Source organism: Rhodamnia argentea, chromosome 6 (genome assembly GCF_020921035.1).
Source record: "Rhodamnia argentea isolate NSW1041297 chromosome 6, ASM2092103v1, whole genome shotgun sequence".
NCBI lineage: Eukaryota > Viridiplantae > Streptophyta > Magnoliopsida > Myrtales > Myrtaceae > Rhodamnia > Rhodamnia argentea.
Window position 1 is genome coordinate 14,806,547 of NC_063155.1, and position 22,552 is coordinate 14,829,098.

At 39.0% G+C, this 22,552-nt stretch overlaps 3 protein-coding genes across 3 annotated transcripts; 1 reads left to right on the top strand and 2 right to left on the bottom strand.

Annotated features, from left to right (window-relative positions):
• Positions 1-1,837: 1,837 nt before the first annotated feature.
• Positions 1,838-7,510, top strand: LOC115748414 (aspartic proteinase 36-like). Its single transcript, XM_030684892.2, has 10 exons — positions 1,838-2,373; positions 2,877-3,006; positions 3,141-3,388; positions 3,914-4,138; positions 5,099-5,264; positions 5,343-5,416; positions 5,721-5,811; positions 6,389-6,464; positions 6,860-6,931; positions 7,190-7,510. The coding sequence occupies exons 1-10, from the start codon at positions 2,141-2,143 to the stop codon at positions 7,339-7,341; spliced, it is 1,467 nt and encodes a 488-aa protein (XP_030540752.1). The 5' UTR covers positions 1,838-2,140; the 3' UTR covers positions 7,342-7,510.
• A 780-nt stretch (positions 7,511-8,290) lies between these two features.
• Positions 8,291-11,273, bottom strand: LOC115748418. Its single transcript, XM_030684895.2, has 5 exons — positions 10,915-11,273; positions 10,113-10,342; positions 9,747-9,827; positions 9,137-9,487; positions 8,291-8,502 (listed from the first exon to the last, which is right to left on the bottom strand). Exons 1-5 carry the CDS (start codon positions 11,066-11,068, stop codon positions 8,401-8,403), a joined length of 918 nt encoding a protein of 305 aa, XP_030540755.1. The 5' UTR covers positions 11,069-11,273; the 3' UTR covers positions 8,291-8,400.
• A 399-nt stretch (positions 11,274-11,672) lies between these two features.
• LOC115748415 (probable protein phosphatase 2C 33) lies at positions 11,673-15,266 on the bottom strand. Its single transcript, XM_030684893.2, has 5 exons — positions 14,168-15,266; positions 13,174-13,563; positions 12,964-13,081; positions 12,545-12,768; positions 11,673-12,437 (listed from the first exon to the last, which is right to left on the bottom strand). Exons 1-5 carry the CDS (start codon positions 14,255-14,257, stop codon positions 11,967-11,969), a joined length of 1,293 nt encoding a protein of 430 aa, XP_030540753.1. The 5' UTR covers positions 14,258-15,266; the 3' UTR covers positions 11,673-11,966.
• Between the last annotated feature and the right edge of the window lie 7,286 nt (positions 15,267-22,552).

Sequence of the window (22,552 nt, forward strand, 5' to 3'; positions counted from 1 at the left end):
GATTATCGTTGACTAAGGCATAGTTTTGAAGTAATCAAATAAAGACGATTAGATAAGCATATAGAAAATTACGAAAAAAATCTTAAATTTATTGTAATTGTGCTTTAGACCAAAAGATATGTATATTGTAATTGTGTCAATTCAGTCCTAAACCTTTTATATTTGTGCCAATTCAATCTTTCCAACCAATTTTGACCGAAAATTGCTGACGTAGATAATTATTAATAATATATTAATTTAAATGAAATAAAAATTAATTTAAAAATAAAAAAAACTTTAAAAATTGGCAATGTTAGAGCTGGTCACGCCACGTTAGCAATTTTTAGTCATGAATGAATGAATTGGCACAAATACAAAAGTTTTAGGACTGAATTAGCACGAATGCAAAAGATTTAGGAATGAATCGAAACAAAAAAAAAAGGATTAAATTGGCACAACCGCAATTGATTTAAGACTTTTTTGGTAATTTTCTAGGTAAGAATATATGTGCTTTTTCTAAGGTGATAGGATCCGCTCTGAAATTGATGAGGGAATAAACTCTGTCGATAATCACGATGCTCTACTTGGTTTCTATAATCAGAATATTGATGTTCAATTTAATCTTTTTTAAATTTTTATTTTCGATGAATTCCAAGTCACTTCAACCGGAAGCTGAATGATTCTCGGATCGAGTGCCGACACGGTGGCCGTGTGGACGATGATCGTGGCGTCAGAAGAGCCCACTTGTCCGTCACGTTAGCGTGGCGTCGGAAATTTGATGAATTATGTGTTAGCCATCAAGAAATTAAAATTGATTAAAGTGCAATAATCTAAATGCATAATTTGTTCTTTTGGATCACCTGTAAAGAGGAGCATGTCAAAAACTATAAACTATACCTACCGTAATACCAATACCTTGAACCTTTTTATCGTGTCAACAAAAGTTTGAAATTGTGTCACCTTGGGATGAACAGCTCCAAGTTTCTCTACCACCTTAAACTTGGAATCCAATCATATGAACAAGTTCCTTATTTGTTGGAATCTAAAACCTATCGTGCATACTCTAGATATTGAAACCTATCATTATTGCGGGTTTCGAGTTTTGTTATAGAGTCTACCCGGGTTCCACAATTACCTTTGATTAAATAATTATAGTGAATCATTATCTTTGATTACCATCATTTGCTGTTATGACCACGACTCATATCTAGACGCACGAATAAACATGAAATATTAAAAAGTCTCATTCATAAATATGACCGAAAATGAAAGCTCGGACTAGTGGTTCCAGATTACACATCTATCATAGGACGCCATGGAATACTGTAGGATCGCACGAAAACATATACCAAGAAAAACATAAAAACTCGTTACGGGTTTTAAGTTCTACCTACAAGGAACTTACTCTGTATACATTGAAACCGGGGAACGTGACAAGTCTATTTTCGGGTTCGAGGTTTATATCTCGAAACCATGCTCATTCCTAACGATACCTAGACTTTCAAACTTACAAGTATGAGGTATTTACGACATAGAGAAATTTTTTTTGGGTAATGATGTTTATAATGAGCAAACTATATGAATTTTTTTTTTTTTATGGAAGATAGAGGGTACTTTTGTCGCACTGATACAAGCTCGGGATAAATAAAAATTAGGGGGCATGGATATCACGAGGCGGAACATAATTTATGATTGTTTTTTCGTCGTATTTTCCTCCTAAAAAAAATCATTTTGGGCGATGAAATTCAGGAAGGAAGGCATTGTCTTTTGTCTTTTGTATTATTTGGAGAGAGAGAGAGAGAGAGAGAGAGAAGGAGCTGGAATGGGGAACGTCAAAAGCGAGAATAGGAACGTGAAAGCACGGAAAAAGCAAACGCCAGAGAGAAGAGAAGAGAAGAGAGAGAGAGAGAGAGAGAGAGGATGCTGACGATGATGATGAACACGAAGTGAGAACGAGACGGACGTTCTTGTCGTTGATCGCTGCTCTCCTCCTTCCCCCCATCCTATAAATATGGCGACACACCCAGTTGCGTAAAGCCCCTTTATCGTGTCCGTAACCTCGCCCTCCTCTCCTCGCCAGCTCATTCCCCCCCTCCCTGTCTCTCTCCTCTTCCAGAGGTGGAGAGAGGACCCGCCTGACCCGCGGGGGCGTGGCAGCGAGATGGGTCCGACGGGATCGCTCGCGCCGGCGGCGGCGGTGCTCTGTTTGGCCGTGCTCTGTCTGGCGTCGGTGGCGGCCGCGGATAACGTGGTGCTGGAGGTGCAACACAGGTTCAAGGGCCGCCGGGGTAGCCTCCTGGGCGCGATGAGGTCGCACGACGCCCTCCGCCACGGCCGGCTCCTCTCCGCCGTCGATCTCCCCCTGGGTGGCAACGGCATTCCCTCCGACACTGGGTAATTCTCTTCGTCTTCTTCTGTTTTGCATTTCTTGTCAGTTTGGACTTTTGTGATCGTTTCTTGCCGTGGTGTCGCCTCCGTCAAAAGTTTGAGCTCGGGGATTCGTCTCCTCTGTTATACTTCATTGTTGAGGCACTCTTGAAACGTTCGTTCGAATTTTTTTTTCCTGCCTATTTTGATGTGACGTCTTCTCGTTGCCTTCCCGCCTTTTGTATACGCCAAGGTTTGTTTTCACGTTGACTTCCTAGTATTTATGTATCCCTGTTAGACTATGTACTGGCTTTCTCAGCACTAGGCGATGAGAAGATAGGCGTTGATGGTACAGTTAATGTCTGGTAAAAGTCCTGTCTGAACTGAAGTCCGATTGAGATGATTCCTGCTCTATCAAAGTCTGCAACTTTTTTGTTTGATTCTGTTTAATTTGTCATATCTTGAGCCAAATGGACCAGGATATCATAGCCGCCTGGTTTCTTATCTGTGCACATTGTTGGGTTATGTAGGCTCTACTTTGCGAAAATTGGAATTGGGACTCCCTCCAAGGATTATTATGTGCAAGTTGACACGGGAAGCGACACCTTGTGGGTTAACTGCATTGGCTGCGACAAGTGTCCCACGAAGAGTGATCTCGGTGTATGTTGTTGTACTCCTTACATCTTAGAGCACGCCTATGACTGTTCGAAATGACTGTTCGACTTTGCAACTGGATTTCCAAGTCACATTGATCTTCTATGAGAATTTAATTTATTATTCTTATCCTACAACAGGTGGATTTGACTCTTTATGATCCAAAAGGCTCGAGTTCAGCAGACCTGATTACTTGTGATCAAGATTTTTGCACTTCTACATACCATACCCTCCTTCCTGGTTGCAAGCCTGACTTACTTTGTGAATATAAGATTACTTATGGAGATGGAAGCTCAACTACAGGATACTTTGTTGAGGATAATGTACACTTAGATCAAGTGACCGGGAATCTCCGATCATCACCCATGAATTCAAGTGTGATATTTGGGTAGGTTGTTCAACCAACAATATAATGCTTCTCTGAGAGTAGTAGGATTTCAAATATTACATTAGGTAACTGTAGAGAATCATGTCCCGACATGTTCTTTCGTGGCCAGTTTTACTCAGCATTGACTAGAAAGGGGTGAGTCTCAGTTTAAAATTTTTTTAGTTCTGCTAGCACTTGTAGTTACTTGCAAACCCTCTTTACTAGTTAAGCGTTGCTTCAAAAACTCCTTGAATGAAGAGATTGAGTTGTTGCCAGGCACTTGGGGATATAAATCCTAAAGAAGAGTCTAATTTTTACATGGAATCCATTTTGATATGCTGGTGAACCTCAACGGGGTGTTTGATTTGACCCGGTTTAACTTGTCTCTTGATGTTCAGATTTTTGTAATTAACCCTTTTTTCTGGTTTACATTCTTGAGATTGGTGTATGTAATTGCATTCTTGTTATAAGAGGTTTCACTCTTGTGCGATTAATTTTCAGTTGCATTCTGGTTCTCTATCCTTAACATGTTATGTTGGTGAACAGGTGTGCAGCTAAGCAATCCGGAGGGCTGGGCACATCATCTGAAGCTCTTGATGGGATTATTGGTTTTGGACAAGCAAACTCATCCATGCTTTCTCAGCTTGCTTCATCTGGAAAGGTGAAAAAGGTTTTTGCTCACTGCTTGGATAGTGTACATGGTGGTGGAATATTTACTATCGGGGAAGTGGTGGAGCCAAAAGTCAATACTACTCCATTGGTGCCTAATCAGTATGTAGCACGATCCTTGCACAAAACATCTCATTTTACTTGTTATGCTGCAATTTTATTGTTATTCTTTTCATCGATCTTCGACCTAGCAGTTGGATATACCTAATAAGCTCTTCTCATGCCTGGAAAAGTTGCTTACAGTTCCAAATTTTTTACATTGGGATACAATCTAGAATTTTTTTTTTTTGTTCACTAATGGCTCTTGATATGTCACGCTTCACATTTTTAGTCCGCATCTCTTTCTGTTGTCTCACTTTTGTCCTACTTCATATTGTGCTTTTTCTGGCTTGTTTGTTTCTACTATTGTGGTTGATCCTTATCATTCAGCGAAGGGTCCTTGTTTGGCATATCTTTCATTACTGTGCTTGTCATCAAAGGCTCAAGCAATTTGAGAATGAAGATTTAAAAGACAGGTTTCGCAGAAGTAGCTGAAGATAGTCTTGCAGTTTCATAAAAATTCTCAGCAGCTCAGATTATTTAATATTGCTGTTTTTCTTTGGCAGAGCACTTTCTTTTACACATTTGTACAGCTACTACATTGTTCTGATGCATATTTGTAGCCATATTAAAGGGTTCCCTTTGAAGCGATTTATATTTGCTTGATTTTTTTTGGTAAAGTATATTTGCTTAATTTCCTGCCAATATAATGAAGATTAGAAGGCAAGCCTTTTTTATGGCTAAACACATCTGGTCCTTGAATTTAGGGCTTCGATTAATTAATGACATTTCACTAAGACGAATGAGTAGAGAATGTGCTGGTGATATTGGGGTCTTTTCACTATTTGACAACTATTCTTCTTCATTCGTACTGAATCAAACTCTGTACTTGGTTTGATCTTTTATTCATGTTCAATTCTATATTCATTGTTCATTTTATTTCTACCATCATAGGCATCCATTGGCCAAATAGGTTAGATCTCAGCTTTCAAACTGTGATTCTATTTCCATAAATTACCTTAGGGCACATTACAATGTTGTCATGAAGGCTGTTGAGGTGGGTGGTGATGTTCTAGAACTTACAAGAAAAAGTATATTCGACTCTGGAGATGAAAGAGGAACAATAATTGACAGTGGCACAACATTGGCCTATCTTCCAGGGGATGTTTATAACCCACTCATGGAAAAGGTATATATTTATTCTCCTATATTTTCTGCCCCTTACTTTTTCTCGTGTTGTGCTAACTCCATGTGATAACCTCATCAGATTATGGCTCAGCAGCCTGGACTGGAAGTACATACTGTTGAGGAACAATTTAGTTGTTTCCAGTTTGTTGGAAGGTAAGGGCTAGGACAAGGTCTGTATCGGCAGGAATGTGTTTAAAAATCTCTCCTGAATGCCATAAATCAGATGCCTATTGATGTGTACCAATGATTATCGGTGTCTTACTAATAAGGATTATTAATAGGTTTGTTGTCTTGTGTATTGTTTGAGATGTTATTTCAATATGTTTAGATGCATTTATTTGGAAACGATGGGCCAGACTGTTTTGAGTTGTGTAGGCAAGAGAAGTATCTAAGTTCACTGAAGCTACAAGGAATTATGCTGAATCATCTTTCTTTTCCCTTTCCCTGTTTTCTTCAGTGTTGATGATGGATTTCCGGTGGTAAAGTTTCACTTCGACGGTTCACTTGCTCTGGCGGTTTATCCTCACGATTACTTATTTCAATATCATGTAAGTAAAATGTGCTCATTATTTTTCTGTAACCGCCTTCCTAGTCATGCTTGGATTCAAATCCTTTATGAAGATTTTATCTAGAGAAGTTTACTTCTCATTTTATATTTACACTGATGATGAAATTTAAGCTTATGGTTCTTTTCAAATAAATTTAGTTTTTTTTTTATGTCCATATGAAAAGATGAAAAAACTGCTGGGTTTATTCCTCTATGTGTCATTGTTGTTTGTACTCACTTTTGCAGAGCTCAAGTGTGTGGAATACTGTATATGAAAGACTTGTATGTTCTCCATTGACGTCAATGCAGAGTGTTTAAAATCATCTTCAATCCTCCTCTTTTCATATTCGTTGTTTTCACTCACGGGGAATCATATTTTCATTCTTCAGTTGACTAAATGTAGAATACAAACTGAAAATTCACTTTTACCTGTTGGATGTGCATTCAGATAGTGATATCCTGATAAACCAATTTTCTTTCTTCAGTTGCCTTGAAGTGTAACTGGGATCTCACTTGTTACTTGTTGGACATGAATCCAGATACTGCTATCCCAATAAACTAACTTGAACATTTGACAGGATAATGTCTGGTGTGTTGGTTTTATGAGTGGCGACATGCAAACTAAGGATGGAAAAGATATCACCCTATTTGGAGGTATATTCCTTTCTCTTGTAAACACATTTTTTGTACCAATGTCATTAAGCATCATGGCATCCTCAGGTCATATCACATAGGAAGTAAAGTGTGTATTCAAGTCATTTTTAGCCAGTAATCTCTCAATCAAACCTTCTAGAAGGTGAAAGTGCGAGAATGGAGCTAATCCTTAACAATGTAGTGGAATGTCCATCAGCAGTGTTTGTAGATAATCAGAGGCAGATAAAGGGTCAAGATTCCGTATGAATGAGCTTCATTTTCATGGATTTGACTATGTTAAAGGAAGGAAGAATGTTACGATAATACCCACATGATGCCTTGATTTAGCGAACTAATTGATATGATGGGAATCGCTAGTTAAATTTGATAACTGCAGCTACATTCCTCGCATGCAGATTTGGTGCTCTCCAATAAGCTGGTAGTGTATGATCTTGAGAACCAAACGATTGGTTGGGTTGACTACAATTGTAAGTGTGATTACACCTTTATTTCGTCTTCTGCCCAGCTTGCTGTTTATTAAGGATCTTTTTAGTTGTAGATTATGGATACTGTTGTTGGTAATACTTATCCTGCAGAGTGTGTTTCTAGTGGGTAAGAGACATCAATTCTGTCCTCTCTCTTGGAATTATCGAAGTGTGAAATGTGCTTCATAGCGTACGCGAGACATTTGAACCTTTTTGTTATTTCGGCTCATGCTTTTGGTGTTTCCAATTATCTGATTTCAGGTTCCTCACACATCACAGTGAAAGATGAAAAGTCTGGAGCAACTTATGCTGTTGGTGCTCATGACTTAGGTTCTTGTTCCAAACTTGTCAGCGTAAGATTATCAGCAGCCTTGCTGTTGCTAGTCTCGGTGCTGTACACTTTCATGTTGTAGCATGATTAAAAACCTGTTCAGCATGGGCCAAGAGGTTTAAAAATAAAAAAAAAGCAAGAAGCCTTGTGCAGCATTCATTCCTTTCGTTTTCTTCTTTTTTAATTGATGTTAGCGTGATTGGTTCGATTTATCTAGGAACATAAAGAAGTAATTTGCTACTTAAATGCAACTAATTCAGCAGCATAATTACACCGAAGGCTCTCCTTGATGCCTGCTAAAGACGTTCTAGATGAAGAAGTTTTGTCTTCTTGAATTGGTGGATGCTCATATTTGGTTGTTTTCGGTTAGCATCTGCCGTGTAATACAGCAAAACCGATATTCTGTGAAGAGTTTTTCTTCTGACCTGTCTTTGTTCATCTGAGAATTTGCAGTCTAGTTGCTCACCAAGTATGGGCATTTGAGCAGACTCACAAGTGGTTGAAAAAGAATGTTGGAAATATAAAGGGTCGTATCGGGTTATTCTGTAAAAGATGAGTCTTGCTGCAACCTAGTATCAGATTATTCCTTAAAGGACAATCTCATATTATGCATTCACAGTGCAACAGGTTACAGAAATCCAGGACCTATGTAACAATCACAGTTTTCTTCTTACCAAGTTCAGGTCAAAACGGTAGTGAAGTTTGCCTCATTTTCCTACTTATCCGACACTGAACATTAGTAAGAATCCTCCTGGTCGAAGAACCGACCAGTGTTCATGATAGAGGTTAAAGAGCTTCTGGTTCTACAATATGTGGACAGTGTTTTGTGCATATTTCCAAAATTCTCTCTTTCTGAAAACAAAGAGAAAATGCCTAGTTGCAAGAATCTCAATGATTATTTTCCAGGCCAACAATGATTAAATCCAATGTCATATAAACTTTCATCTCGACTGGATCATATGTGATGTGCTAAAGGACACCAGCAGGGAAACTATACCATTAAGAAAACAAAGGGGACAGAATTCTTTTTGCAGAAACAGTATGCCCGTGCAGTAACTTGCAGTTCCATGAGGCATATAACTTCTCATACAATACTTGCAGTAACTAGATGCTTTCTTACACACACCGTGTAGCCAGAAGTCTATAAGGTTGTCCTCAGGAACTGTACAACAAAATAGAGGACCGCCAGGAACAGCGCTATTTGGTATAGGTCTTGCTGGAAGCCGTTGTCCCTCTGGAAGAACTGCATCAAACGGATTACGTTGCTTCTTAATGGGACGGAATGAAAGAAAAAGAGGGTGATCGAACAACTTTCAATGCAGATATGCCAACAAAATGTTTGGACTGCAGTCTAAGCTGCGGAAATATGCAGAGCCTGGAAATGGGATAGACAAAAAGAGTAGGATGATACAAATGCCTGTTGCAACTAGAAATGAGGAAAAGGAGGACTCTTGCATGACGAGGCAAGGAGACAAGCGGCTAAAGCATCTTAAGAATCTGCAGAACTGTACTTAAATCGAGTCGCGTTAGTAGAACCTTCTCAGAGTAATTGAGAAGCTTTGCTCTGCTAAGGGACAGGCATCAGACAAAACCATAATAAAATAGATGATAAGGTGAAAACTATGGAGTAAATTATATCGAATCCCGATTCATACATGATTTTCCTAGTCTTCCCAATATAGGAATCTTTCCTGTATTTTCCTGTTCCAATTCACAGCTAGGAATGAACTTTCGACTAATTATGTATGGATGCGTGATGCATACTAAAAAATCCTGACTAATGACTATATGCATCAAAGCCAACATATCTTTGAACCACGGAAGCAAAGCCAACAGATTGCCAACTAATTTTTGGAGTGTTTACTAAACAAACTCACTTTGGTTGGATCACCAGAGGGATCAGGATAAATATCCATGTTCTCTTTTCTAGTTGACAAGCGGCTGGTGAAATTCTTGACGTACTCCGTCAAATCTTTTCCAGTCTCAACCGTAGCAAAGAGACACCGTGAAGTCCAGAAAAATGCTTGAGCAATAGGTGATGATGCTGAGAGATCCCAAACTTCTTCGTGCTCAATCACTTGGCCACTGATCTGGTTCAAAGTAAATTTGGAGGTGACTTTGATTATCAAGTCCCCTCCCAAACTCGAAATTGCGGATTTTGGCTTCCCTCTGATTGTCCACTTGATAATTAAGACACTGGTTGACAGCATTGCCATATCTTGGACAGACTGCAAAAGCACAATGACACAGCAGCTATTACATAGATAGGTACCGCACCTTCCACTACAAATGAGCATGACTTGCACTGTCTATCCAGATGAAGTCAGGAGTCGGAACAAGACTCCAACTTTGAAGCAATTTATTACTGATTTTCACCATATTGGGCAAGTCTTTTACTGCACTCTTAAGCTTACCATCCCAAAAAAGCAAAAATACAAAAACAAACGCGATTGATGCATATGCATACTTCCTCAAACACGAACTTACCACAGAGGGATTGTCCAATGCTCTGGTAACCCATAATGGTCGCTTATATTTCTCACGACCAGTGAAACTTCTAACTGGATCCTGGAACAGAAGCTGAGTTCGATTTAATAAGAGCCAACAAAGAATGGTTCCAGGTAAGGTGTTTTGTACTCTCGAGGAGAATAAAGAAATTTGGAAGCCAAGACAGAAGCTCTGGATTAATAAGCCATCTAATGATGAAAATATAAATAAGCAAGCAACTGTGCATTTGATGAATGATTACTTCTAACGTTTATTCGCAGATACTAAATCATCATAGGTGAGTACAATGAGTCAATAATACACTTTATACATTCTGTACAGGGTTGTGGCAGAACAAAGTGATACCTTGTATTTGACAGACACAGCATATGTCCCCAGGGCACGATTGCCTTCACGGAGTTCAAATATATCACGGGCGAGTTGTCTAGCCGTAGATTCCACCAAAGGGCTACTTATGCACTCGAACTCATTGCACAGCTCACCAAAATCTATACCATCGACCATTTTATCAGCATCCAATCTTTCCAAACTGCGATCTTGGGACAACTCTGTCCCCCTCGACGAATCATTGGTAACTGCAAAACAACCATGATGCATATTCCCAGAAAATAAAAGGCATCAACACTGGTTGTTCTTGAAAACAAAACGTAGCTCCTCTTATAAGACAGCATAGAGCTGCCTTACTTCTCCACTTATATTCCAGTTATATCAGCAAGCATTCACTATTAAGATGAATATTAAAAGAGCACTCCTGCCAACTGCATCCAAATCTATCTCTCTATGAATAAGTGATGACCGCATTTCTTTACCCTGTTTTTATAGATGCTAAGAAAGAAACGAAAAAAAGTTAGCAAGGATGACTGGAAGATGGCTTGGACATGCGGCGCAGTTGTGTCCTGTCAACTGGCAGAGGTAGTTGAAGTCAAGCTGAATTGTTGATTAGCAAGTTCATGCTTGATATAAGGACACTACCTTTCTTCAAAATTTAAGCATGCATGTTTTGTCAACATCAATAGCCAGGTTACATTGTTGTGCAAAACGGAATCACATCATTCCAAACATAGTTCTAGAAAGCATGCTGAATCGAGCACTCAGAAAGCATGTCTCATACAGAAAGACGAGGCTGCAGAAATTTAAGTAGCAAAACCTCTGAGTAGAAACTTGTGGGGGTCATGATGGGAACGAGGGGTATAAGTAGATGACTTGGAGACGAAAACGCAGGGTTCGCGGCAGCTGCTCCGGCGAAGGCGGCCTCCGCTGGCTGTGGCGGTGGACGAAGTGACGAGAGCAGAAGCAGTCATATCCTCCCATTCTGGTAATCGTACAAGTATGTGGTGGGATTAAGAGCTTCCTATTGTTTTTGTGATCTTTCTCCTCTCATTCTGGATAAGGTGCCATATACTTGTTGGACCACTTATTTCTCTGGGGAGATTTCATGGGCCCACAACTTGCATGGCTGGACATAGAACTAGAACTTTGATATTTTCCTGGAGAAAACAAATATGGCAAGGTTTAGCTCTAGCAGAAAACGTAAACCGATGGAAAATCTGTAAGCAATGCCCTGCCTCTGAGATCCTCCAAGTCCAAATGCATAACCTGCCATAAAGCTAGACGTACCTCGTATCATAGCTTCCAGTACATGAACATATGAATTAAATAGTTATGAAACTGACACAGCATTAATCATCATCATCGGTTGGTCTGATGCATCTTTTGCGGGAAGGAAAGCTGGAAATTGGGAAACCACACTTCATCAATGTCCGACCGAAAAAAAATCCTTTCTTCATCAATGACAATGAGGATCAAAGTTCAAATTTCTCTCTCTCTCTCTCTCCATCTCCGCGTTAAACAAATTAATGGAAAAAGTCAGCTTTGCAAGTGCATACTGTTCCTATTTGCTGAATATGACTGAGATGAACACTACCACATTCATGTCAAGCATTGTAATACATAATTCTCAAAGAATGACAATTGACACGGTGGTTGCAAAAATTGATATGTAGTATACATCAGAGAGCAAAAATCCCCCAGACATTCTAATACAGCCTGGGCCACCTCCCAGGAACAAACTAACAACACTAATGGACACTCCCAAGAATCATCTCTGTGACTAAAAAGAACAAAAAAAGATTACAGAGTTTTATTCAGATGAAACTTAAGTCAACAAAAAGCACAGGTGCACACATTCCTTGCGCTTGATTACATATGGCTCCTCTCTCCAGCATCCTTCCTTTTGCTCTCCCGCACTGGCACAAACACGGGAAGATTTAATAGAGTGTTCACACGTGACACTCCTTCTAGCGCAGACCAGTCCGTTTCTGATTCTGACTGCATTTCTTCCAGCTTTGCTGCATCTTCATTGCTTTCTTCAGTCGCGATCTCCGAGTCACTTTGGATTGGTCTTGAGACCTGCAGATCTTTCTCACTGATCGTATCAGATTGATCATCCACAGAAGCAAGGTGCTCGTGGGACTTTGCACTGGAAGCAGCAGATGAGTTGCTCATATCAAGGAAGAGGCAGACAGCAGCGCAGTCATCAACTTTGGAAGTAGGGTACTTGTGCCTCCAAGCTCTAACAGCATACTCAACCAGTGCTCTTGATGCAGAGGAACGTGCAGGGGCCGATGCAACAATTTCTACCACCTCCCTGTTAGACAGCACATCCCAGATCTGTATAAAATAAAAAATACACAAGAAGAAGGTGAAGCTAAGGATATAAAGAAAATGGGAACAGAATACAGAAGACGATAGCTGTAAATTCAAGATGCGTGACTCACCCCATCAGTAGCCAAGACAATAAATTCATCTTTCTCACTTAGGCAGAGACATGACAAATCAGGCACAGAGATTAGACCAAAATTTTTAAGGCAGAAATCTCCAAAAGCCCGAGCCATTGCGAGGCCAGGAGAGTTATTGTTTGGCAACCAAACCCTGACAACTTCTGGTTCATCCTTAAGTGCAAAAACTCTCCCCCTGCATCTGCGAATCCTCTCTGCTTCCGCTGTGAGGGGAATACAAGAGACAGATGAGTGATACAACAGCTCTGGTATCTGCTTATAGCAATGTGCTCCAAAATCAGATTCTTAATGCAACTGTTTATCATCTTGACACTTCTATCTGACAATATACAAAGCGGCAAAATCTTCACCTTATTCAACTTAGGAACTATTTTCAACACAGGGTAAGAAAAAGCAACCTGGAATGCTGGGTTTTAGATCCACGGTCAACTGAACTGCAATAAGATAGCCATCTTTATCTCGTGTACCGAGGACAGCTCTGGAGTCTCCCACATTACCGATGACAACATAATGACCCTATTTAACAATCAAGTGATTCATGATCAAACAGGTGGATCACAAGATCCGCATTATGGCCAACTAATGACATCAAGATTTAGAAGTCAAACCTGTTTGACTAATGTAACTGCGGTAGTGCCACTGCAGAAGCAATCAATTTTCCTTTGCATTCTGAGTTCTCTATCCATGGCTTTAAAAGCCTTGAAAAATGATTCTTTCAGCGCTTGGAAGATCTCCACCTGCTTTTCAGTTTCCTCGAGCTCAGCAGAGGCCCTCGGTTCTTCACCAGCAGATATAAAGGCAGTCGCTCCAGGAGACATGCTTCCCGTGGTGTTGATGCTGATCTCTCTGAGGACGTCTTCACTGTTTAGGTTGACTTTCCAGTTAGCACCCACTTTCATTGGAAGAGAATCCCTGACTCTCCTTGCCACCAAATGACCATATGGACCGTGTCCATCAAAGACACCACAGAATATCGTGTCTGTCCTGGACCCGAAGTTCTAAAATTCCAAAACTTCCAAAAATGAGCAAAGCGCATTTACAGGGCCCTATCATGCATATGCCATCATCAACTTCAACATGTTCTATTCAGAGAAAATTGCTAATAAAAGACAGAGAGAACATGCACTTTCTGGATTAAACCCCAACGGATTAATCAATCAGTTGAAACACATTTAATTGGCAATGGTCATAGACATATAGGATTTTACACTTTGTGAGCAATTAGTGTAAAAAGAGTTTCAGAAACTCTGCAATATTTTCCAATAGGAGAAAATTTTCTCAGTTGCTTGGAAAACATGGTTATTAGATGCTAGTATCGAAGCCTGGCAGATGCATGAGCACACAAGAAGTAAAAGGGAGACTCTAAGCATATAATTTTTATTTATTTATAAAAAAGCCCCTGAATAAAAATTGAGAGCAAATCGTGAACATGCTTGCTCACTCAAGAAACGCATTAGGCTACTTAAGCAATGCATTCTCTTTTCCTTAAAAAGCACTCAAGGCATCTCAAGATCATTCAGCACAATCATTCCACAAACGAGAAACTATTAAGATACCAAAGTACTAGTCAGTCGCTTAAGAGGATAATGGGAAGGAGCAAACCTCCCAGACAATCATGGCATCCTGGTTGGTCCCTTTCTTTCCTTGAAGAGTGAAAAGAGAGGCGACCTCGCTGGAACCGTTCAAGAACATCCTCCCTGGAACCTTGTGCAATGGTCCATCAGGTCCTTTCTTTGAGGATGTCCTAGTTGTCGCCGGCGAGCCAGGGACGGGGCTCCTGCTTTCTGCCGGCAAGCAAGAGCCCCCTTTCAGCGCCCTGATGATGTTCAGCAAGCACTCCAGACCAGCCAGACAGCCACACTCGCTGTTTTCCCTAGTCGAATCCGTCACCAACTACCGGGAGGAAGTTCACACGAAGCGGGTATTGAACACTGGGGATTAATCTGCTAGTTTTTCACCAACATCTTCTAAAGTACCTCTTCCATTGACAGCTTAAAGCAGCGACTAATCCGCCAATCCACCAGTTCATTCATCATCACAAATTACAGACTTCGAACCAAGTCATCACAATGTATCTGAAATCTCGATCACCGCACTGATTCACACAGAATGAACTGGAAGCAGCAAACTGAAGCACATCCATCCTAAGCTCACTGTTGCACAACAGAGTGTCTCTGCATGGCCGCAAAGCTCGTCTCTTTCAGCCTAATAATTAAAGATTTCACACCCTTTGCTCCTATGTCTGAACCAACTAAAAGGAGAAGGCCGAAAAAGCGCACGCCCAAGACAAACAGCAGATAGATCTATGTAGCCCAAGGTGAAATGGCACCCGCCCTCTAAAGCAGAACCCCCGTCTCAAAGCAGAACCCCTTTGAAGAGAATCCCTTCCAATCTCGATGATCCGAAGGAATTGAAAGACAATTCCCATATGGGTCTTGCTCCTTCGTCACCAAGAAAGGAAAGAGTCCAGCATACGGAGCTCGACTGGCGTAATTCCCCGACGTTGGAGCGAAATGCGAAGGGAAGAGAAGCAGAGAGTCGTGAACAAGCGCTTCAGAAAGAGAGAGATAGAGAGATGAGAGAGCTGTCGAAATGGGAAAAAGGAGTCCAGAGAATGTAAACCAACGACGACAACAACAAAATATCGCACGAGAAAAGCTCTCTTTAGTTGATGAATTCTAGAGAGAGAATCCTTCAGAGAGAGAGAGAGAGAATCGAGTAAGGCTCAGCACAGTTGACGACAGGGTATGGACGCCGTTAATGGTCGTACAACGATAGCGTAAAAAAGGAGATCGAAAGGCAGAGACATGGGGTATTGGGGATGGGGCTTGGATTTTTTCTTTCTTAATTATAAGATTTATTTTAGGTTTATTTATAATATTTATTTTTTGTGATATATCCTTTAGAGTCATATTATTTATTTATACAATGTTTAAAAAAAATTGAATTAGGATGATTTTGAGAATCCATTAAACTCACGAATAAAAATTATATTCATTAACGTAAAACGCAGTAGAATAAAAAGCTTTCGCATGTAATCGGATATAAGTAATCGGATTGGACATCCGCCCGATTCCAAAGTGTCCCCTCAAAGCCACAAAAGGAACCTTAAAATTTATGGAGGCATAAATCTAAGTCTTAATTTTGAAATCCAACCGGATGATGTATGTGGAAAGACTAATTTTTTTTTTCATAATGAACGGATTTTTTAACACAATGAAAAAGCTCAAAATTGCCCAAACCAATTGCACTTAGAAGCTCAAAAAAAAAAATTTGTACTTAGAAGCTCTATTCTTGGGGTCCTTTCAAAATCAGAATTTGACCCATAATCTCTTCCGTCAATTCATTTCTGGCCTTACAATCTCACACATTAGATAAGAAGCTCTCATTCTGGTCCTTAATTCGAAGATCATGCTTGGATGAGGCCGACCTCACCTAACGCCGGCAAGGCTAGCAAGGTCGGCTCCTGGCCGGTTGTCATTGGCGACCGGCTAGAGGTGGAAGAAAGAAATAAAAAAGAAAGATAAAGAAAAGAACAAAAGAATACAAAAAAATTTAAAATATTATTAAAAATTATCTACGTAATTCCCAATCAACATCCACGTCGGCATTGACCAAATGGATTAAATTAGCACAAATGCAAGAGGTTTAGGACTGAATTGGCACAAAAAAGTTTACAACTAAATTGACCTAAATGTAAAAGGTTTAGGACCGAATCGAAAAACTTAAATGATTTAGGTCTAATTTGGTAAAAAAGAAAAAAGTTTAGAACTTTTTTGACAATTTTTTTTCCTAATTTTTCGACTACAAAAAACTCCAAATTAGTACACATGTGATAAATATACCCTTAATTAGTTTATGTTAAATTTTACCATCAAATTATTGAGTCGAATGACACGCGGCAGGTTGCGAGTATATCCTTTTGGGGTTCAACCATTCATTTGTCGTGGGTTTATCGGTTTGGGGTTTTTTGTAGTATTAATCCAATTTAACGTAAACTAATAGAAGATAAACTTGTCACGGGTGTACCATTTGAGGTTTTTGGTGGTCAAAAAATTAATATATGGTAAATTTGTCGCATGTGTATCAATTAAGAGTTCTCTTGCACAAAAGTTTCAATTGCGTACTTTTCATACAAATACAAAATAGTTGAACAGAGAAATACGACCAAAAAAGGCTTGAGGCCCGAAAATAAGATATTTTATTTATATGTGGATGTAATGGATTGTGGCCTATGCTATCAACTATACTAATTACAAACTTTAATTAGTTAAAACGTTTATCTTAATAATTGCTTGATTACCCTAATATTATGGTCCCCATTTTTCTTCCCCTTTTTTTTCCCTGGGATTTGGACTTATACCACGTGAAGCACAAACCTACATAAACAAATTGAAAAGAAATCGTTTGCATGTAATCAGACCAACTATATCCAAAGCAATGATTTACTTACTTATTTTATTTCAATTTGACAAAACCCGCGTGAAAATTTCATGTGAAATTATTGGACCCCCGTGAAAGAGACCGGTTCACGCTAGCAATAGGACAGACATATTGTACAACACACGCGTCGATGAAAACGTGGTTACTATGTGCTAAATTTAAAAAAAAAAATTGAATTGTCTAATAATGATTAAGGTTCGACTCAACAAGCGTTCTCCAATCAAATCAACCTACTAGCTGACTTCCAAAATCTACCCTTTTAAGAAATAATTTTATCCTAAAAAAGGACAGGCCGAGAAGATAATTATATATATAGTCGACCACGACTATTTGCACCTGAATCATGTGAAATTGAACGAAATAGTGAAATGAGTTAGGTGGCAATAGAATTGAAAAAAAGGTTGCAAAATTATTATTTTTTCTCATTGTTTGTTATACTTAAATAAAGCTAGGTCATTGTCGTGAACCCTGATCCACGCTAATCAAGTATTAATTTATGGAGGGGAGTGCCAATGATAGATTTTATGCGGCTAACATATTTTCCTTTTGGGTTTGTACCATTAAAACCCTCAAATTGGAAGGGAAAAATTGTCGGAAAGAAAAATTTCCAAACTTAATGCAGTCTTGTTAACTCAGTCCTAAACATTTTAAGTTTGCTAATTGAGTCATAAACCTTTTTCGGTCTTTTCCAATTAGTCTTATTGGCAAGAAATTGCTGACGTGAATGCTCGAAGTCCTACGTGGCACAACCAATGTTGACATGATGTCCATCACTATACATGGCCATGGCGCTTTGCTGACCGCGGGTGAGGGTTGCGATCCTTGTTCGACCTTGCTTAGATGCGGGCGGGGCTGCCTTGCATGATGGTTTGGGCGAGGCCGGCCGAGGGCCTAACGACCCTCATTGGCCACTAAAGAGGAAAACAGGAGGGGAAAAAAAAATAAAAACTAACAAAATTTAGAAATATATTGAAATATTATTAAGACAACACCGACGTACCACGTAGGACAGTTAGCGTCCATGTCGGTGATTTTCGGTCAAGATGACTCAATTGGCAAAAACGAAGAGGTTTACGACTCAATTGAACTGAATTGACAAAAATGCAATATATTTAGGACTTTTTGGACAATTTTTCCCAAATTGGTACCTTGTAATTTATTTGTTACAAGCTAATTTCTTCTTCTTCTTTTTTTTTGTGAGGTGTTACAAGCTAATTTCTATCACACAAAAAAATCAAATTGATACGTTCATGAAAATATTTACCCCAAACTAATTTTCATCTTGCAAGAAACCCCAAATTGGTATCCCTAACCCAAAATTATTGTTGACACCGAAAATCGGCTTAGGCCTTAATTGGTTGCAAAGCCTGCGGAGATCACAAGGCCCACCAAATTGCACATGTTGGTAACCAAAAAACGGTAAAACAACCCTCGACTAGGGAGGAGCGTCGGGCACACTAGAGCTCGGTTGGAGCAAAATATCGATGACATTATTATGTCGGTACGTCATGCCAATGGTTATGCACAGTAATAAAGTACGTGTTTTAAACCGTTTAAAGGATAGGAGAGTGGTTACGGAGGTAGATCCGGAATTTTCGAGACAAGGTGCACGTGAAGAAACCGCAAGAGACAGTTTTACCTTGCACTAGTCTATAAATAGTCATACATGGCTCTTTGTTATGGACGAATAAATCAACAATCAAATACTTGTCATTTTGCTCTTATCAAGCACTTACTTTATTGCACTTTATTTTATCGTCATGTTTATCGTTTTTTGCCATTTATTTACTTCCAGTCCGGAATCGTTACAAGAGCCCGTTTAAAATAATAAATTAGAAAGCTTGACGCTTATCGGTGAAATATCTTTCATCGCGGATCATTTCCGGCGAAACAATTACCTTCCGTCCAAATGCATGCATGTCAAAACATGAGATTTTTTCACATAAAATCTGTCATTCTACATGTCACATCTGTCATGTAGCTGTTTATCGCATGTATCGCCATGTCTATATCTTAATAAGACATCGGGCTGAATACAAACGTAATGTAGATTGGGATAATGTAATGGTTTTTTATTTCCTTTGTATGGAAACTAACTTTGGATAAACGTGTTATAGTTACTAGTTTGAAATTTTATATGGAATGACGTGTTAACAGAGTACGGATTCGAGATTTTTTGTGAAAGGAAAATTAATTTAAGATAAATGTGTGATAAGTATGGATTTTAGAATTCTTAATGAATTAACCCTTTCGATAAAAAAAAAATTGAAATTGACCTCCCTTTTTCTTTTTCTTTTTTAACTTTTTAACACAGTAGAATTTATGCCCCCAATGCTTGTTTGGGGATATAATCATCTGGGTTAGGTCACCGGTACGAACTTCTTGTCGGCCACAAATGGGGAATCAAATCAAACCACGTGCAGTCAAAGGAGACGAATGCTTTGCTTCTTCAATCCACAACACGTCTGGTCACTTGGAAAAGCCACGGGTTGGCAATACTTTTAGTAATTTTCCACATAGTTTATGGTGCCATAAAGTTCTCACGTGAGCATTTTCTTTTTGTCAGAAAAAACATGTTCATTTACTAGGATAAAGTACGTGATTACAATCCATAAGATTCGGAGCAAAGTAAATCGCAAAGGTCCGAAAGAGTATAGAGAACTCAGTTAATTGGTAAATATTTTTTTCTTTGAGCTTTTGCAACCCAATCGGCTACTTTATAAAAATGTTCTCTTTTGTTGATATCAGGATGGCATTTTTTTTTTGGTCAAGAAAATGAATTGAAATGGAAAGATATTCTAAATTATAACGAATAATACTATTGAGCAAACTTGTGAATAATAAAAAAAACTAAATCGATCATGTATGAAAAGGAAATTTTTTTTCCAAAAAGTCTTAAACCTATTATACTTTTGCCAGTTCAATCCTAAATCGTTGTAATTTTGTCAATGTAATCCTAAACCTTTACACGTTTTGCCAATTGAATTTATCTCATCAATTTTGGCTGAAAATTAATAATGTGGACATTGACTGTCCTAAGTGGCACAACCAATGCTGATGTTGATACTTTTACCAATTCAATGATACCTTGATGTGAGACTCCTCATACCCTTGGATCCTCCACAATAACCAATTTGTTTGGGAAAATTGTCAAAAAAGTCCTAAACCTTTCACACTTTTACCAATTCAATGATACCTTGATGTGAGACTCCTCATACCCTTGGATCCTCCACAATAACCAATTTGTTTGGGAAAATTGTCAAAAAAGTCCTAAACCTTTCACACTTTTACCAATTCAGTCCTAAACCTTTTTACTTTGTGCCGATTCGGTTCTATTGTCGAAAATCACTAACTTGGACGCCGGTCGTCCTACGTGGCATTGCCATGGCCTAGGAGAGCGAGAGCTAGCGACCCATGTTGGTCCCCGGGCGACAGCCGCGATGCCCTCGCATTGGCCCGGGAGGGCGAGGGTCGTGACCCCTCGTCTTCGGCCGCGAGTGAATCGCAGCTCTCACCCAAGTGTCGGTGACCCCTGCTGGCCCTAATTTGATGGGGGTCGGCGGCCTTGAAGCCAATGAAGGAAAAAACCGAAAAAATAGATTTTTTTAAATAAGAATATTTAAAAATTATTAATGTCAATGCTAACGGTGTCACATAGGACAGCTGGCATTCACATCAACGATTTTTCGGAGAATAGGACTGAATCGACGCAAAATGGAAATGTTTAGGACTAAATCGTCAAATTTAAAAGATTTAGGACTGAATTAGCAAAAGTGTGAAAGGTTTAGGACTTTTTTTAACAATTTTCCCCATTTTGTTTACATTATCACATTCAAATCTAGATTGTGAAAGAAGCTTCTTAAAATTATTATATTGTCTCTTCAATTTGTTTACCCTTTTATTCAAATGAACTATACTAAAATGGAGTCATATCCGTTTATTGAATTCAACATGTATGTTCTTCCACCCCGCTTTGTTGTAGGTACAGGTGGTGCGTTTTCACTTTTTTTTTACCTCTTCTACCAACAATTATACAAAAAAATTAGTCAAAGGCTCGGTCCACTTTGTCATAAATGCCTTTTTGTAGTATTTTATTTAACCTTAACTAGTTGAGCATCAAATGAGCCAACTCATCAAATGCAATTAAAATAAAATCAAAAGCAATTAAAATGAACACAAAGTATCACCAAAGTATATCAAATTCATCCGTAATCAACAAAGGTCAACCCCCATTGCAGTGAATATAGGCAAGAATAACCCATTCTTTAATTATATAAATGATAGACCAACATGTTGAGATGAGTAGAAGAATTGTCACCGATTAGCAAAAATATACATGGTACTAAACATCTAAAGATGGCGTACCAATTCAAGCGCAAAAGCTTTGATGTCAAGATTACATCAATTTAATGTTTTACGATTGTTAATAAAAGAAAATAAATCAAGAAATTTGAAAGAGAACATCCCCATTTCAGATTGTTCGAGCTGTTGAAGACACCAATTGATCGTGAATTGAACATGAATCGGACGATAAGAGGGAAGCGGAGCTAGGTCACTACAATAAAGAGGGAGAGAGAGACTCACTTTGTTGTGAAGGAGGCTACGGTGATACAAGAAGTGAAGCTACGGTTATAGTGACAGACATTCGAGAGTGGTAGCGAGGCTCCCTGTGATGACGAAACTCAAACAAAGAGGACATGGAGAAGTTCGGCCGAGTCCGTGAACGCGAGAAAAAGGAAGAACGCACGTGAGAGATGAGAAGAATTTTTCACTTCTCATTTATGTTAAAAACCTATTTCTAGGCTAAAAATTTGTCTCGATAATAGAAAAATTAAATTGCATTACCAAACGGATTTTTGTTCCATACATATTCCTAAGAATAGAAAAAATACAAAAACAGAGAAATAGAATGGTTGTCATTGCGCCCTTAATGTCATTCTTTGGGAAGATTACTAAAAAAATCCTAAACCTATTACGGTTATGTCAATTTAATCTTAAACCTTTTTTTTTATTATTATTATTATAATTGAGCTTCAAACATTTTGCATTTGTCTCAATTCAATTCATTCGGCTAGCCGCCCGTTGATGTAATGTCGTCGGCACTGCCATGGTATATTTTTAATAAAATATTATTTTTTTCTTTTTCTCTTCACAAGTCGACGAGCTTGAATTGGCACAATTACAATAAGTTTAAGGCTTTTTTGATAATTTTTCCATCATTGTTTCTTTATCTTAAAAAGGAAACTATGTTCATAATGATTCAACTTGACTTTAGAAATCACAATTACTAAGTTGGCACATTAAAGAAGCACACATGGCAAACGTGGCAACAAGTTGGCACATATCCACTGCCTCATCAAAGAAGCACACATACGCATCACATGGCAACAAGTCCATCAATAACTATCCCGTTTTAGCGTCCGGAACGACAAACGTGTCCGGCGCTCGATGAAACCGCGACGCTTTCGTTCGATAGTTTGAGGTTTTTTGGTTTCGAAAAATCGACGCGGAAGTCGAGTGTCAAGACCATCGCAATCTAGTACC